We start from the raw sequence: 15,536 nt of genomic DNA on the forward strand, positions 1-15,536 counted from the left end.
GGTATCTTATCAATTTCAGCTTTTCTAGTTTTAACTGATAAACCGTCGGAGGTGTTCAAATGCTGTGATTCCTCGAGTTGACTCTATTCGCAAACTCTCTGAGTTTGGGTGGTCGATCGTTTTTCTCTTCGCTCTGGGTTTGGGGTCTTGTTATCAGTTCCGATTTATGAAAGATTGAATGTCTGGTTGTGGGTTTTCTCCACCACGTTCACAATGACTCGTTTACCATTCTTGTTGTTGGTGGCGCTGTCGTCGTTTTTTTGCCCATGTTCTTCACATGGGATTTATTTATTTATTTAGTTATTTATTTGGTGAGCTGTTTGTGATTTGGGGTACCTCTTTCAACTCGACTCAGTCACTAAAGACTATACTAATTAATTACAGTACATTGTGTTGGAACAAATGTTTAGGGGCTCATTTGGAATTTGTCGCGACATTGCGTACAAGCATTTTCTTTCGTGCGTCTTGGCCATAAAACAGAAATGCGCTAATGGACGGTGTAACGCGAAACGCGTTATAAATTTCCTCTCCCAACAAAAATGTCTCCCAGCGGGACGGGGTTGAAAGTGCGAAATAATCCTAGATTGAATTTTCGAAAGTGATTAAGTGGCTCGTGAGGAAATATCAATGCATGACAAATCCAGAAAAAATTAATTCGCAATGTTTGAAAGTGATTTGTTTATAAAGAAAAGTATCTACCAGCCTATCAAGAAAAACAGAGATAATCTGTTATCTAGAAAAAATACAAAAAAGAAAAAGGCTTAAAATGAAGAAAAGAAGTGATTGGGGAAAAGCATAAATAAATATTTTATTAAGAAAAATCTTAAAAAATAAAAAATCAAAAACATAAAAAATCAAAAACAAAAAATTAAAATAACTCAAATACGAGAACATTAAAAATGCGAATTGTGGTAAAATATTAAAAATTTTGCAAAAAAATACAAATTTAATTATTACAAAAAAAGCAGTGAGAAGATATAAAATATATCAAAAAAAAATATTTTGCGCAAAAACCAAAAATCAGAGAGTGGAAATTTTTTATTATTTTTACCAAAGTTTTAATATCCCACGGTTCGACAACATATTTTGTTAGTAGAGAGAAATGGTCCCTTAAAAATCTAAAAAATATTAAAAATTTTATTAAAAAAAAAAACAAAAAATACAAAATAGTTAATCAAAATTCCAAAAAAGTCCCTTGAAAACAAAAAGAAATAGCAAAAGCATGTTCAGCTCTTGTAGTGATTGGGAAAATTGTTATTTTTCCCAAAGTGAAAAAAACACATTTTACGATGATATCCTTCGTGATTGTGCTGAGGAGGAGGCGCGTCGCCAAAAAAACCCCCTAATGACCAATAGAAATTATGATGTATGTTCTTCTTCTTCTTCCGTGCCATCAAATGATCAAATTAGAAATTCCCCAAATCTTTGGAACCCCAACAAAGTAGCCCAAAATTATCAATCGCTACAGCAGCCCCCAACTGCAACAACGAGGATAGATAATCCATACTGTGGAGCTCTTCAAAATCTAAATTCCCATACAACACTGCCTAACTTGCAGCCGCGTCATCATCCATATCGTCGCAGTGATGCAGCCGTGGCCTATGTGCAGCCAATACAGGTTGCCACACAAGGTTCAACGAACCTTCAACAGGCATTGCCTGCCGCGGCAGTGCCACAAAAATTGCAACTATTTTATCCAAGCACAAATTGTTCTAATAATGGTGATTATGGATCACTGCAGCAGCATCAGCATCAGCAACAGCATCGCCATGCTGTCTACAATACCCCACCTCCTTTTCAGAGGCAATGGCAGCATCAACAGTCGCAACAGCCGCATCTGTCACACTATGGTCCTCAACAGCAACAACATCATCATTACAATTCCATGCCACAGTATGGGCATGTCAACAATTACTACAATAATCCCCATACCCCCACATCAATGAATGCTGTGGTTACTCCCAGTGTACCTCTTCCTGGAACAAGACCATCTATACCCTGTCAAGGCAATCAACCTTGGACATATGCCTACTGTTATGGCTATGGTCCATACAGTGATCAAGAGCCCTGTCAATATACGCAGGTTATTGACATTGAAGATTTCATGTAAGTCAGTGCATATGATGGTTGTCTTAAGGGAATAATTCTTGCATGACATTAGTTCGGCCTGAAACCAAATTGTAAAAAGGCGTAAACCAATCAACCCACAATAGCTGTGTGTCTCAAATTAACTGCATTTGTTTTATTGATTCATTTACATCGGCCAGATGTGATAATCCAATCTAACGATAGCTTTTCATTGTTAAACTAAGACAGAAACATATATGGAGAATTAGATAGATTTTTATGGAGAACTAGCCTAACCGGGACCGCTACGCAGCGCCTTCTTTAACTCTTTAATATCTTTTTAGGGTGGGGACATTTCGCATTGAATGTGGATATCGAATTCGTCCCACTGTATGCTATGTCCGCCTTTGACGCTGAACCAGTGCGTTCGAATCCTGGCTAGAACATCGGATAAAATTTAAGCGGTGGTTGCAAATGCAAATTTTGCCCATGAACATTCCGCTGAGGAACAGGGGCAAACTTCTCACATATCAATGAGTGCAGTCCGATTTAAGTTTTAAGCTCAATGATAAAGGGCTGCCTTTTTATAGCCGAGTCCGAACGGTGTGCCGCAGTGCGACACCTCTTTGGAGAGAAGTTTTACATGACATAGTTCCTCACAAATGTTGGCAGCATTAAGAGGGGAAAACCACCGCTGAAAATTTTCCTGATGGTCTCGCCTGGAATCAAACCCAGGCGTTCAGCGTCATAGGCGGACATGTTATCCTCTGCGCTACGGTGGCCTCTGAAGCGGTAGTTATCCCCTCTTAAAGCTGGCGACATTTGTGAGGTACCATGTCATGTATGGTCATTGAGCAATATGGGGATCATTGTAGATAAGTATGAACCGTTTAGAGGGTTGGGGCGGCCACCGGCACTTTGACCTGAAAATAGATATCAAATTCGTTCTTTACTCCCAAATACAGTTGATTTGAGCTCCAAATTGCTAAAGTCGGAAATGAAGCTCAGTTTAGGGCGTGATTTAGGGTGTACCCCCAAACACTTGGCTTCAAAATTGGATATCAAATTCGTTTTCAACTCTCAAATACCTTTCATTTGCTATATTGCTATAACGAGTCATTTAACTTTTTCGACGTGTGTTTAAACGCCCGCTTGAACTTAAACGCAAATTCATATTTGTATTCTACTCCCAGACACCTTTCATTTGAGTCCCATATAGACATGGTCGCCTAATGTGCCCATTTGGGGGTGGGGCCACCTCCCATTACTTGGACCTAATTTTATATGCCATATTTGTAAGATGATGATGATGATAGATGAGTTTTGGGGTTGGCGCGGCCCGCTGGGAACTTGGCGCCAAAATTGTAATACGATATTCTTTTTCTAGTCTCTGATACCTTTCATTTGATTCCCATATTGTGCCTATCGACCAACTTTTGATTTTGGGTGATGTTTTTGGGATATAGGGGAGGGTCCGCCTTCATCCAATATCAAAAAATTATAAATGTTTCCTTCCAATCTGATATAAAAAAAAATAGGTACATCCGTTTTTGAGTCTACGGAACAAACAAACAAACCGAGTTCCATAATGTCATAATTAGTTAATATGCCCATTTGGAGAGTTTTCGTGGGGTTAGTGCCCGTTCCTTCCTCCTGCCCATATCCGCAAATCACTTCCGTATGCCTTTCATTTGAGTCTCATATTGTCATGAACGTCCAATAAAACCTATTTTAGGGGATTTGGGGTTGGGGCGGCCCCCCGGTTACTTGGACCCAATTTTTAATATGAAAGTCGTACTCTATTCCTGAATACCTTTCATTTGAATCCCATATTGTCCCGATCGGTATACTTTTATTTTTGGGTAGTATTTTTGGGGCAAGGGGAGGGTCCGCCCTCCCTTCCGATATCAAAAATTTATATAGCCTATATTTCCTTCCAGACCAACCTACACAATCTGCTTATATTACAAGGTAATCGCTTCAGCCTTGTATGAGTCTAAACGGAACAAACAAACAAACCGTCAAAATTTGGTCAATGCGCTTTGCTATGCCCCAAAAAAGCCTTTTAAAAATTGATCATTCTTTTAATATATTGCAGCAGTTTACCAAAGTATCATAACATGGGTCCTGCTCAGATCTACATTCTTTAGATTAATTTGCGTATTTTCGAAATCATGAAGTTACCATATGGGATATACTACTAAATTTCTCATGAACATTCCATTAAAGTTTTAAGTTCATTGATAATGGCGTGTCGAAAGCGACACCATTAGGTAGAGAAGTTTTAGCATGGCTGGATACTTCACAAATGTGTATTAGTAAGGGGGAAACCACTTCTGAAAATTTTTGTAATGTTGACGACGGGATTTAAAACCAAGCGGAATTTTGCACATAGTGTTCTGTTAGGACTTCCAACAACTGTGCCAAGTACGGTGCCAATCGGTCTATAACCAGATATATTGAGTTGCCCAAAAAGTAATTGCGGATTTTTTAAAAGAAAGTAAATGCATTTTTAATAAAACTTAGAATGAACTTTAATCAAATATACTTTTTTTACACTTTTTTTTCTAAAGCAAGCTAAAAGTAACAGCTGATAACTGACAGAAGAAAGAATGCAATTACAGAGTCACAAGCTGTGAAAAAATTTGTCAACGCCGACTATATGAAAAATCCGCAATTACTTTTTGGGCAACCCAATAGTTCCCATATTTAAGCAGAATCCATTGTGCTGGATTCCCAAGATTCGGACCGTCCGAACTTAGCAAGCTTTTACTTGTTTTACACTACTCTTGTAGACCACTCATTTGAGTCATATTTTGTCTCGATCGGCCCGCATGTTTATTTGGAGGATTTTTGCGGTGCTCAGATATTTATAACAAATTTTTTCTTTACCCTCCTAGACTATTGCTTTGAGTAGCACATTGCCCCGGTCGGCCTTCATGTTTGAAGTTTTTGTTTTTGAGTGGTGGGGACATTTGGTATCAAATATTTAACAAATTTCGTACTCTACTCAAAGGCCTTCACATCTTGGACCCCTATTTAAAACTACGATTAGTACTCCATCTCCAAAGTCTATTTTTGAGTCCTATGTTGTTCCGATCGGTCCGATCATGTCCGTTTGGCTGGGCTTTAGAGTTGTGCATTCCACTCAAGAGTATAATTTTCGAACTTACCCTGATTCAGAGATCCTTGAAACTTCCTTTATTTCTCAGAACCAGGATGGACAATCCACACTTGCAATGTCATCCATCGAATATGATTCAGATCAGAACATAGGGGGTAGCTAACACGAAGTTTTACCAATACAAATGGTAAAATATTTGCTCGGTCAAAAACAATATGCAAGCTACAAGAGCTACATATTAGAGCTAAATCTTCATTAACACCACGCGAAAAATATTTTTCTTACTTTTTGTATCAAATATAATTTCGAATTTTTGAGGCGGGGATTGCAAACCACCAGAAGATGGCGCTTGTTTACAAATTTGAATGTTAAGTTCCCACTTTACTTAAAAATATCTATCACTTGATCCCCACATTGTTTGGTTTGGTTTTAAGAATATTGCGCCACATAGATACTTGGGTACAAATTTAAATTTCATATTCGTAAATTTTTTGAATCTCATATAGCGATGCTCTGCTTATATTCATATTTTGAGAGGAATTTCCTTCGACCCAATTTTTAATATCAAATTCCGACTTTACTCCAGAATAGCTTTTGTTTGAGTACAATATTGTTCTGATAGGTCTACTTTTGATTTTGGACGTTACTTTTGGGGTAATCACACTGTTGCAATCACACTACATCCTTCAAAAATTGTGACATTGAGCTGAAATTTGACACAGATACGAATTTTTTCTACAAGCAGGTTAAGTTCTTGAACGGGCCAAATGGAAACATTTTTTGATGTACCTGCTATATTAACTGATCTACAGATTTAGAGTCTTAAGCCTATAAAAGCCGATTTATTACAAAATTTCACTGAAATCTGAAACTTAAATCGATCTTTGTTTAGATATAACTGCCATATAAAGATCAATGGGCAGAAAGTTATCCAACCTGAAAATGTTCCAGATCGAACATTTTTAGATATATCTGCCATATAAATCAATCTGCCGACATAGGGTCTTAGTCATAAAATAGATCCACTTATTATAAGATTTTATTGGAATTTGAAACGGTGAGTTGTATTAACCCTCCTGGCATCTGACCCATAAACGGTGTAGATCGGACTATATTTACATATAGCTGCCGTATAAAACGATCTGTCGATTTAGGGTCTTAAGCCCATAAAAGCCACATTTATTTCTCGATTTCGCTGAAATTTGAAACAGTTAGTTGTCCAGCTCGGACCCTATTTAGATATAACTGCCATATAAATATCTTCCAATGTCTTAAAAGAGGGTGAATAGTGCATTTACTGTCCGATTTCGCTGAAACAATAGCCATATCGGTTCAGATTTAGATATGACTCCCATATAAACCGATCCCCCGATTTGACTTCTTGAATCCTTACAAGCCGCAATTTTTGTCCGATCTGGCTGAGATTTTGTATGTAGTGTTCTGTTATGACTTCCAAAAACTGTCCGAAGTACGTTGAAAATCGGTCTATAAAATCATATAGCTCCCATATAAACCGAATTTTGTCCCATTTGACTGAAATTTTACATTAAAAAAAAATGCAAATTTTGCCTATGAACATTCCACTAAGGAATAGGGACAAACTTCTCACACATCAAAGAGTGCAGTCCGATTCAAGTTTTAAGCCCAATGATAAGAGACCTCCTTTTTATAGCCGAGTCCAAACGGCGTGCCGCAGTGCGACACCTTTTTGAAGAGAAATTTTACATGGCATAGTACCTCACAAATGTTGGTAGCATTAGGAGGGGAAAACCACCGCTGAAAATTTTTTTTGATGGTCTCGCCAGGATTCGAACACAGGCGTTCAACGTCATAGGTGGACATGCTAACCTTTGAGCTACGGTTGCATATAGTGTTTTGCTATGACTTCCAACAACTGTTCCAAGTACGGTCCAAATTGGTCTATAACCTGATATAGCTCCAATATAAACCGATCTCCCGATTTGACTTATTGAGTCCTTACAAGCCGCAATTTTTGTCTGAAATTTTGTGTGTAGTGTTCTGGTAAGACTTCCAACAACTGAGCCAAGTACAGTCTATAACCCCAAATAGCTCTCATGGAAACCCATCTCCCGATTTGACATCTTGAGTCCTTACAAAACGCAATTTTTGTCCGATTTGACTGAAATTTTGCATGTAGAGTGCTGTTATGACTTCCAAAAACTTTTGCATGCGGTGTTCTGTTACGCCTGTAAACCCGTCTCTCGATCATCCTTGTTTGGTTTCTAGAAGCCATAATTTTGTGCTGGTTTGGCAGAAGTTTGGTATGTAGTTAAATTTAACGACTTAATTTATTTTGTACAAATTTTTAGCAGAATCCATGGTGGTGAGTTCCTAAGATTCCGTCCGAACTTAGCACGCTTTTACCTGTTAATTTTCACTTCTATGTTTAAATGCAATAAGTGATACCCACCCACTTAATGCATACAACCTGTTCTGTAGTTACAAAATTGTTTGTCTTGTAAGTAGGCTTCCAATAGATATGCATACGACAAAATTGCAAAAAAAAAATGCGTACGACAAAATTGCAAATGCCACACAAAGCCGAATCTATAGAAATTGGTTGACCAACACATCGAGTAGGGCCACGCACATCACACCCCCACAACACCAACACCTACTATAAATTGTGGTAGTCTCTCTCACACATCTACCATTTGTTTCTCTTATTCTCACCTCTAATACTCTCACCTATGGCTTTGCATTCACATCCATAACGAATGCTTTCGAAAAAAAACTAACAACAATTTGCTGTATTTATGCTGCTTCTTGTTTTATTGAGCATTTATTCCTAATTTTCATGGCTTTTATTTAAGGAAAGTTAATTTTCATATATATTCGTCGCTTTTCTGGAAAAATTTCTTTCGATATAAAACTATTTCATTTAAATCCATTCAGCCGTTTGACGTCAATATGTACCACAAAATCGCCTTTGTAAAAATCTTGGCCGTTAAATAATTTAATTATTTTATTTTGCTTTACTATATTGAAGTATAATTCTATGTTTTGTTATTTTTATTTTTAGTTTATATTTTATTTAAGTTGTTTTTTTTTTGATTTATTCATTTATTTCCTTTTTTGGATACATAATAAAATATATTTTATTTTCTTATTCTATTTTAATTTTTTTTTAATTTATTATTATTTTTTTTTATTTTTTTTATATTTTTTTATTTGTATTCTTTTTTATCTTTTTTTTTTTGTTAATAAAATACATTTTGATGAATGACTTGAAGGCCATGGACTATGTTGTGATTGAAAAATATACATAATATTGGTGTCTCCTATTTTTAGTTGTTATCGAAAATAACTTTTGTTAAAATTGAATATTTAGAACAAAACTTTTTTGTATGACTTTATCTAGAAAATAATCTTTGTACTTTGACAGTTTTTTGTTAATTAAAATAAAACCTGATTAAAATCTATAAAATTTTTCAGTTTTCGTTTCACTACTATAATGGTGAAGCACATATACATACATATTAATTTTTTTTCTAGTACTATACATTTCAAGTGCCTTGTTGATGAATGCAATGAAGTATTGAATGAATAAATTTCCACCTCCCCCTGAAATAATTCATCAATATTGTGAATAATTGAAAGCTATTAATATGCCATAAACATATTTAAATTGACATTGAGAGGGTAAACTAAAAATGGTGGCTTATAGTTGGAATGTGTTATAACTTCCTTTGGTATTACTAATCGAAGAGTGTTTGTAATATGCCACTTAGATTATGGATTTAGTAGTTGACCTTATTAGGTCAAGTTATTCAGCGGAAAAGGGAGAGAGTGGTTTATGGTTGGGGTCTGAATTATTTATTTATAAAATATTTGGAAAAGTAATTAAGTTGGAAGCCACCGTAGCACCGGTGTTAGCATGTCCGCCTGTGACGCTGAACGCCTGAGTTCGAATCCTGGCGGGAACATGTACATGAACATGAACATGAAAATGTCCTTTTACGTGCTGGCATCATTTGTGTGGTACAATGCCATGTAAACTTCTCCCGAAAGAGGTGTCCGCACAACGTTCAGACTCGGCCATAAAAAGAGGTTCCTTATTTAAACTTAAATCGTACATTGATTTGTGAGAATTTTGCCCCTCTTCCTTAATGAAATGTTCATGGGAAATTTTGCACATTTTCTTATATTTTGAGTCATTGAACTTTTGTTTTCTTATTAACATTCCTCTTATCCAATTTATTATCATTTTTGTGGCATGATTTTTTAACATTTGTCATTTCAACTATCAAAAAAGAGCTATTGGTAACAAATTGATTTTCTTTTCGTTTTTTCTTAATAATTTCTTAAACAAATATTTTGCCTTTGGCTGGGCTACACATTCTTCAACTTATATTCGATACTAAAATTACTATTTATTTTGCCTGTTTTTCTTCTGATGAGGTGCACATCTGTGGCTAAGCTTCTAGTATTCATACAATTTACCCTACCAAAAATTCCCCATATATGCGGTTTCTTATATGACATGCTGTGCATATGAAAACCCAAAAGTGTGAATTAGATAACACTAATGTGCAACAATAAATCAAATCATAGAACAAAGAGCCTAAAAGTAAAAAATACAGCAAATTTAATATATGAATATAAAATAAAATGTAAAAAAAATAAAAAAAAAAAACAAATAAAACCAAAAAAAGAAAAAGAATTTAAGCCAAAATGTATCAACATATGTTTAAAAAACCAGTAAGGAAAGGCAAAAGTCGGGCGGAGTCGGTAAAAAATATATTTTGGAACTAAATGAAATCTTGAAAATATGGTGAGATCGGTAACATAACAGCACGTGCCAAATTTTGATCGGCTGAATATTGTAGTTACTACACCCATTAAAGTGTATATCGGGCGATACATATATATGGGAGCTATATCTGTATCTGAACCGATTTTAATCAAATCTTGCAGATGTATTAAGATTAGTAACAAAACAATCCATATGGGAGCTATATCCAAGTCTGAATCGATTTTAATGAAATCTTGCAGATATGTTAAGATCAGTTGAAAACTGTGGTAACTACAGTCATTAGAGAGCAAATCGGGCGATACATATATATGGGAGCTATATCTCAATCTGATTCGATTTGGATGAAATCTTGCAGCTTTGTTAAGATCAGTAACAAAACAATCCGTGCCAAATTTTGTGCAGATCGGTAGTAAATTGTGGTTACTACGGCCATTAAAGTGCAAATCGGGCGTTACATATATATGACAGCTATATACAAATCTGAATCGATTGTGACGAAATCCTTCAGATATGTTAAGATCAGTAACAAAGCAATCCTTGCCAAATTTTGTGCAGATCGGTTGAAAATGGTAGTTACTACAGCCATTACAGTGCAAATCGGGCGATACATATATATGAGAGCTATATCTAGATCTGAACCGATTTTGATGAAATCTTGCAGATATGTTAGGATCAGTAACAAAACAATCCTTGCCAAATTTTGTGCAGATTGTTTGAAAATTGTGGTTACTACAGCCATTATAGTTCAAATCGGGCGATTCATATATATGGGAGCTATATCCGAATCTGAATCGATTTTGATGAAATATTGCAGATATGTTAAGATCAGTAGCAAAATAATCCGTACCAAATTTTGTGCAGATTGGTTGAAAACTGTGGTAACTACAGTCATTAGAGAGCAAATCGGGCGATATATATATATGGGAGCTATATCTCAATCTGATTCGTTTTGCATGAAATCTTGCAGCTTTGTTAAGATCAGTAACAAAACAATCCCTGCCAAATTTTGTGCAGATCGGTTGAAAATTGTAGTTACTACGGCATTGTAGTGCAAATCGGGCGATACATATATATGGGAGCTATATCCAAATCTGAATCGATTGTGACGAAATCCTGCAGATAGGTTAAGATCAGTAACAAAACAATCCGTACCAAATTTTGTGCAGATCGGTAGAAAATTGTGTAACCACATTATAGTGCAAATCGGGCGATTTATATATATATGAGGTATATCTAAATCTGAACCGATTCCGATGAAATATTGCAGATATGTTAAGATCGGTAACTAAGTAATCCCTGCCAAATTTTGTGCAGATCGGTAGAAAATTGTGGTTACTACAGCCATTAAAGTGCAAATCGGGCGATACATACATATCGGAGCTATATCCAAATCTGAACCGATTATGCCGAAATATTGCAAATATGTTAAGATCTGTAACAAAGCACTCTATGTCAAATTTTGTGTAGATCGGTTGGAAATTGTAGTTACTATGGCCCTTTAAGTGCAAATCGGGCGATACATATGTATGAGAGTTATATCTAGATCTGAACCGATTTCGATGAAATCTTGCAGATAGGTTAAGATCAGTAACAAAACAATCCGTACCAAATTTTGTGCAGATCGGTTAAAAATTGTGGTAACTACAGTCATTAAAGTGCAAATCGGGCGATACATATAAATGGGAGTTATATCTAAATCTGAAGCGATTTTTACCGAAATATATAACGTTCGTCTGTGAGCTAAAAAAGTGACATGTGCAAATTTTCGTGACGATTGGACAACAAATACGACCAGTACCTTGATTACAAGAATATATGGACTTACAGAGGGACGGACGGACAGACGGACATGGCTAAATCGAATCAGAAAGTGATTCTGAGTCGATCGCTATACTTATAGATGGGCCTAGCTCTTCTACTTCTTAGCGTTGCAAACAAATGCATAAACTTATAATACCCACAGTGGTGGTGTAGGTTATCAAAACAAAACAACTAAAACAAGAATATAATCATATTAAATGAAAGAATAAAATATAAAACCAAACAAGTGAAAGCATGCTAAGTTCGGCAAGGCCGAATCTTGGAAACCCACCACCATGGATTCTGCTAAAATATGGGAGCTATACCTAGTTCTTGACCGAATCTGTTATGAGAGTCTTAACAGAACACTGTGCAAAATTTCAACCAATTCGGACAACATTTGCGGCTTCCAGGTGCTCAAGGAGTCAAATCGTGAGATCGGTTTATTTGGGAGCTATATCAGATTATTGACCGATTTAAACCGTTCTTAGCACAGTTGTTGGAAGTCATAACAGAACACTATGTGCAAAATTTCATCTAAATTGGATGAAAACTTATGCTTCCAGGGGATCAAGAAGTCAAATTGGGTGATCGGTTCATATGGGAGCTATATCAGATTCTTAACCGATTTGAATCGTACTTGGCACATATGTTGATAGAACAACAGAACACTATATGCAAAATTCCAGCCAAATCGAACAAAAATTGCGGCTTCCAGGGGCTCAAGAAGTCAAATCGGGAGATGGGTTTCTATGGCAGCTATAGCCAAATCTGAACCATTTGCAATCCCCAACGACCTACGTCGATATTAAGTATCAGTGCAAAATTTCAAGCGGCTAGCTTTACGCGTTCGACCGCTATCGTGATTTCGACAGACGGACATGGCTAGTTCGTCTCAGAATGTCGAGACGATCAAGAATATATATATTTTATAGGGTCTTATTTCAAGGTGTTACAAACGGAATGATTAGATTAGTATACTCCCATCCTATGGTAGTGGCTATAAAAACAATATATTGATATTTACTTAAGTATAAATAGCTTCACCAAAATGTTAGTTTTAAACAACATTTTCCCAAAATTTCGTGGTCTTAGAAAATTTCGCATATTTTTACAAATTTGTTTTTTTTCGTCAATACATACTCTCTTTTTCTTTTTTTGTATAATATTTAGCCTATGGTAGGGTACTTTATATATATGTGGCCTCTGAGTGTATAACAAACACAACATCTACACGCAAAAAAAATAAAACGATTGAGATATTCTTACGAGAAACAGAACACTTTAATTACGAAGTTTTTCTTTTATTGTAACTAAGAAACCTTTCGCTTCAACATATCAAACGTTAGCCATAAACGTAGTATTACTGAATGCAACTATCTTTGTTTATTGTAAACCCTTTAGCAATTTCGAATATGGTAAAAGTACCTTTCTTTTGTTGTCAAACCAAAAAATCTTTAATGGCAAGCGTTTTTCGATAGCCGCAAACGATTATTTGTTTACCGAACCAATAATTATTCTCTTGTGTCTTATAGACCAGCGATGGGCGGATGGTAAACTCGAAAATTGAAAATTTTTTTTTATGCACCCATAGCAGCTATATCCAAATATGGTCCGTTTGGACCAAATTCGGCACGGACAGTGAGTGGTCTAACAAATAAAGGGTGATTTTTTAGCTATTATCTTTTTGGCAACAATGATTTAAACAGTTCACGCACGTTTCGTGTTTTGTTTCACTGTCAAATATCTTGAGTTTGATCTATAATTTAACCATGAATCATCTTACAAACGAACTACGTTTGCAAATTGTTGAATTTTATTATCAAAATGCCTGCTCTGTTAAGAAAGTTCAACGCGCGCTTCTTGTATTCAGCGACGAAACTCATTTTAGGTGGACATTTTATTTCATGTACGGGACTGGTCAATTGGCCGCCTAGATCGTGCGATTTTACGCCTTTAGGCTAATTTTTGTGGGGCTATGTTAAAGTCATCGTATCATAGAGGTTAGCATATCTGCATATAACTCTGAACGCCTGGGTTCGAATCTTGGCAGGACCATCAAAAAATTTTTCAGCGGTGGTTATCCCCTCCTAATGCTGGCGACATTAATGGTTCTTTACCAGGTAAAAACTTCTCCTCAAAGAGGTGTCGCTCGGCGGCACGCCGTTCGGACTCGGCTATAAAAAGGAGGCCCCTTGTCATTGAACTTAAACTTGTATCGGACTGCACTCTTTGATATGTGAGATGTTTGCCCCTGTTACTTTGTGGAATGTTCATGGGCAAAATTTGTTTGTTTTGCAAACGGAAAGACCATCCTTCCATACATAAGCAAGAACAAGGATAATCGAGAGACCGGACCGGGTTACATGGAAGTTATATGAGGTTATGGACTGATTTGGACCGTACTTGGCACAGTTGTTGGAAGTCGTAACAGAACACCATTAGCCAAATCAGACAAAAATTCCGGCATCCAGGGGCTTAAGAAGTCAAATGGGGAGGTCAGCCTATATGTGGGCTATATCAAAGTCTGAAACGACATGGCTAGAGATTGGTTTCTACCGCGTAAATACCAAATACTTGGGTAAATACCCAATAACTGCCTTTTTTGGTTATTTATAAATTTTCAAATATTTTGATAATGAAATCATTTTCCAATAAATTTCGTATTCTCTGTATATAATTCTGATCTCATAAAATTGGAATTTTATTATATATAGCCGATATGTAGACCGATTTTCAGACTTAAGACTCTTGAGGCAATAAATTGGTAATTTTTCATCCAATTTCCATGAAATTTGATACAGTGGTAGGACCCCTCCTCATTTCTGTGAAGTGTGGTCCAGATCGGGCCATATTTGGATATAGCTGCCCTTCTTGACCGGCCGACCGATCTCTCATTTATTACCCGATTGCCCGATATTACCCGAATTTTCCATCCGATTTCCATGAAACTTGGCGCAGTGAGCTCTGGTAGACCCCTACCCATTGCCGTCCAGATCGGACCATATTTGGATATAGCTGTCATATAGACCGATTTCCCGATATAGTGTATTGAACTTATAGAATGGGCATTCTTCATATGATTTCGATTAAATTTGGCACATTGAGTTCTGGTAGACTCCTTCCCACACCTGTTAAATCTGGACCAGATCATATTTGGATATAGCTGACGTAGACCGATCTTCCGATAAAGAGTATTGAATTCATAAGAGGAGCATTATTCATCCGATTTTGATGAAATTTGAAAAAGTGAGTTTTGCTACACTTCTACACCTTTGTCTATCAATTTATTGCCTCAAGACTTAAAGTCTGGAAATCGGTCTATATAGCGATTCCGATTTAATGAGATCAGAAGGTCTGGTTTACATACAAAGGATACAAAATCACCAAAAATTGTTAAGAAAATGTTTTTATACTCAAGATATCTGCAAAATCATAAATACCCAGCATTTGGGTATATATGGGTAAATACCTGGGTATTTACCCAATTTATCGGGTAAATACCTTTTGGGTATAATCCCATCGCCCATCTCTAGACATGCCCCATTTGCAATCTCCAACGACCTAATCAAAAGTACGTATCTGTGTCAAATTTTTAAGCGGCTAGTTCTGCGCGTTCGGCCGCTATCGTGAATTCGACAGACGGCCAGACGGACATGGCTAGATCAACTCAGAATGTCAAGACGATCAAGATTACATATACTTTAAGGGGTCTTAGATCAATATTTGGAGTTGTTACAAACAGAATGACTAGATTAGTATATCCCC

At 36.3% G+C, this 15,536-nt stretch overlaps 1 protein-coding gene across 8 annotated transcripts in view; it reads left to right on the forward strand.

The window, feature by feature from the left end:
• The window catches only part of LOC106086794 (protein similar), a 479,262-nt gene that overhangs the window by 63,368 nt on the left and 400,358 nt on the right, over positions 1-15,536 (forward strand). The window contains exon 1 of one of the 8 annotated variants that reach the window (XM_059362060.1): positions 1,051-2,106. The exons of the other annotated variants lie outside the window; for them this stretch is intronic. Within the exon in view, the coding sequence (XP_059218043.1) occupies positions 1,223-2,106 (884 nt within the window). The 5' untranslated portion in view covers positions 1,051-1,222. Of the gene's footprint in view, positions 1-1,050; positions 2,107-15,536 lie in introns of those variants that run through there. 8 annotated transcript variants of the gene reach the window in all.

Source organism: Stomoxys calcitrans, chromosome 2 (assembly GCF_963082655.1).
Source record: "Stomoxys calcitrans chromosome 2, idStoCalc2.1, whole genome shotgun sequence".
NCBI classification, from domain to species: domain Eukaryota; kingdom Metazoa; phylum Arthropoda; class Insecta; order Diptera; family Muscidae; genus Stomoxys; species Stomoxys calcitrans.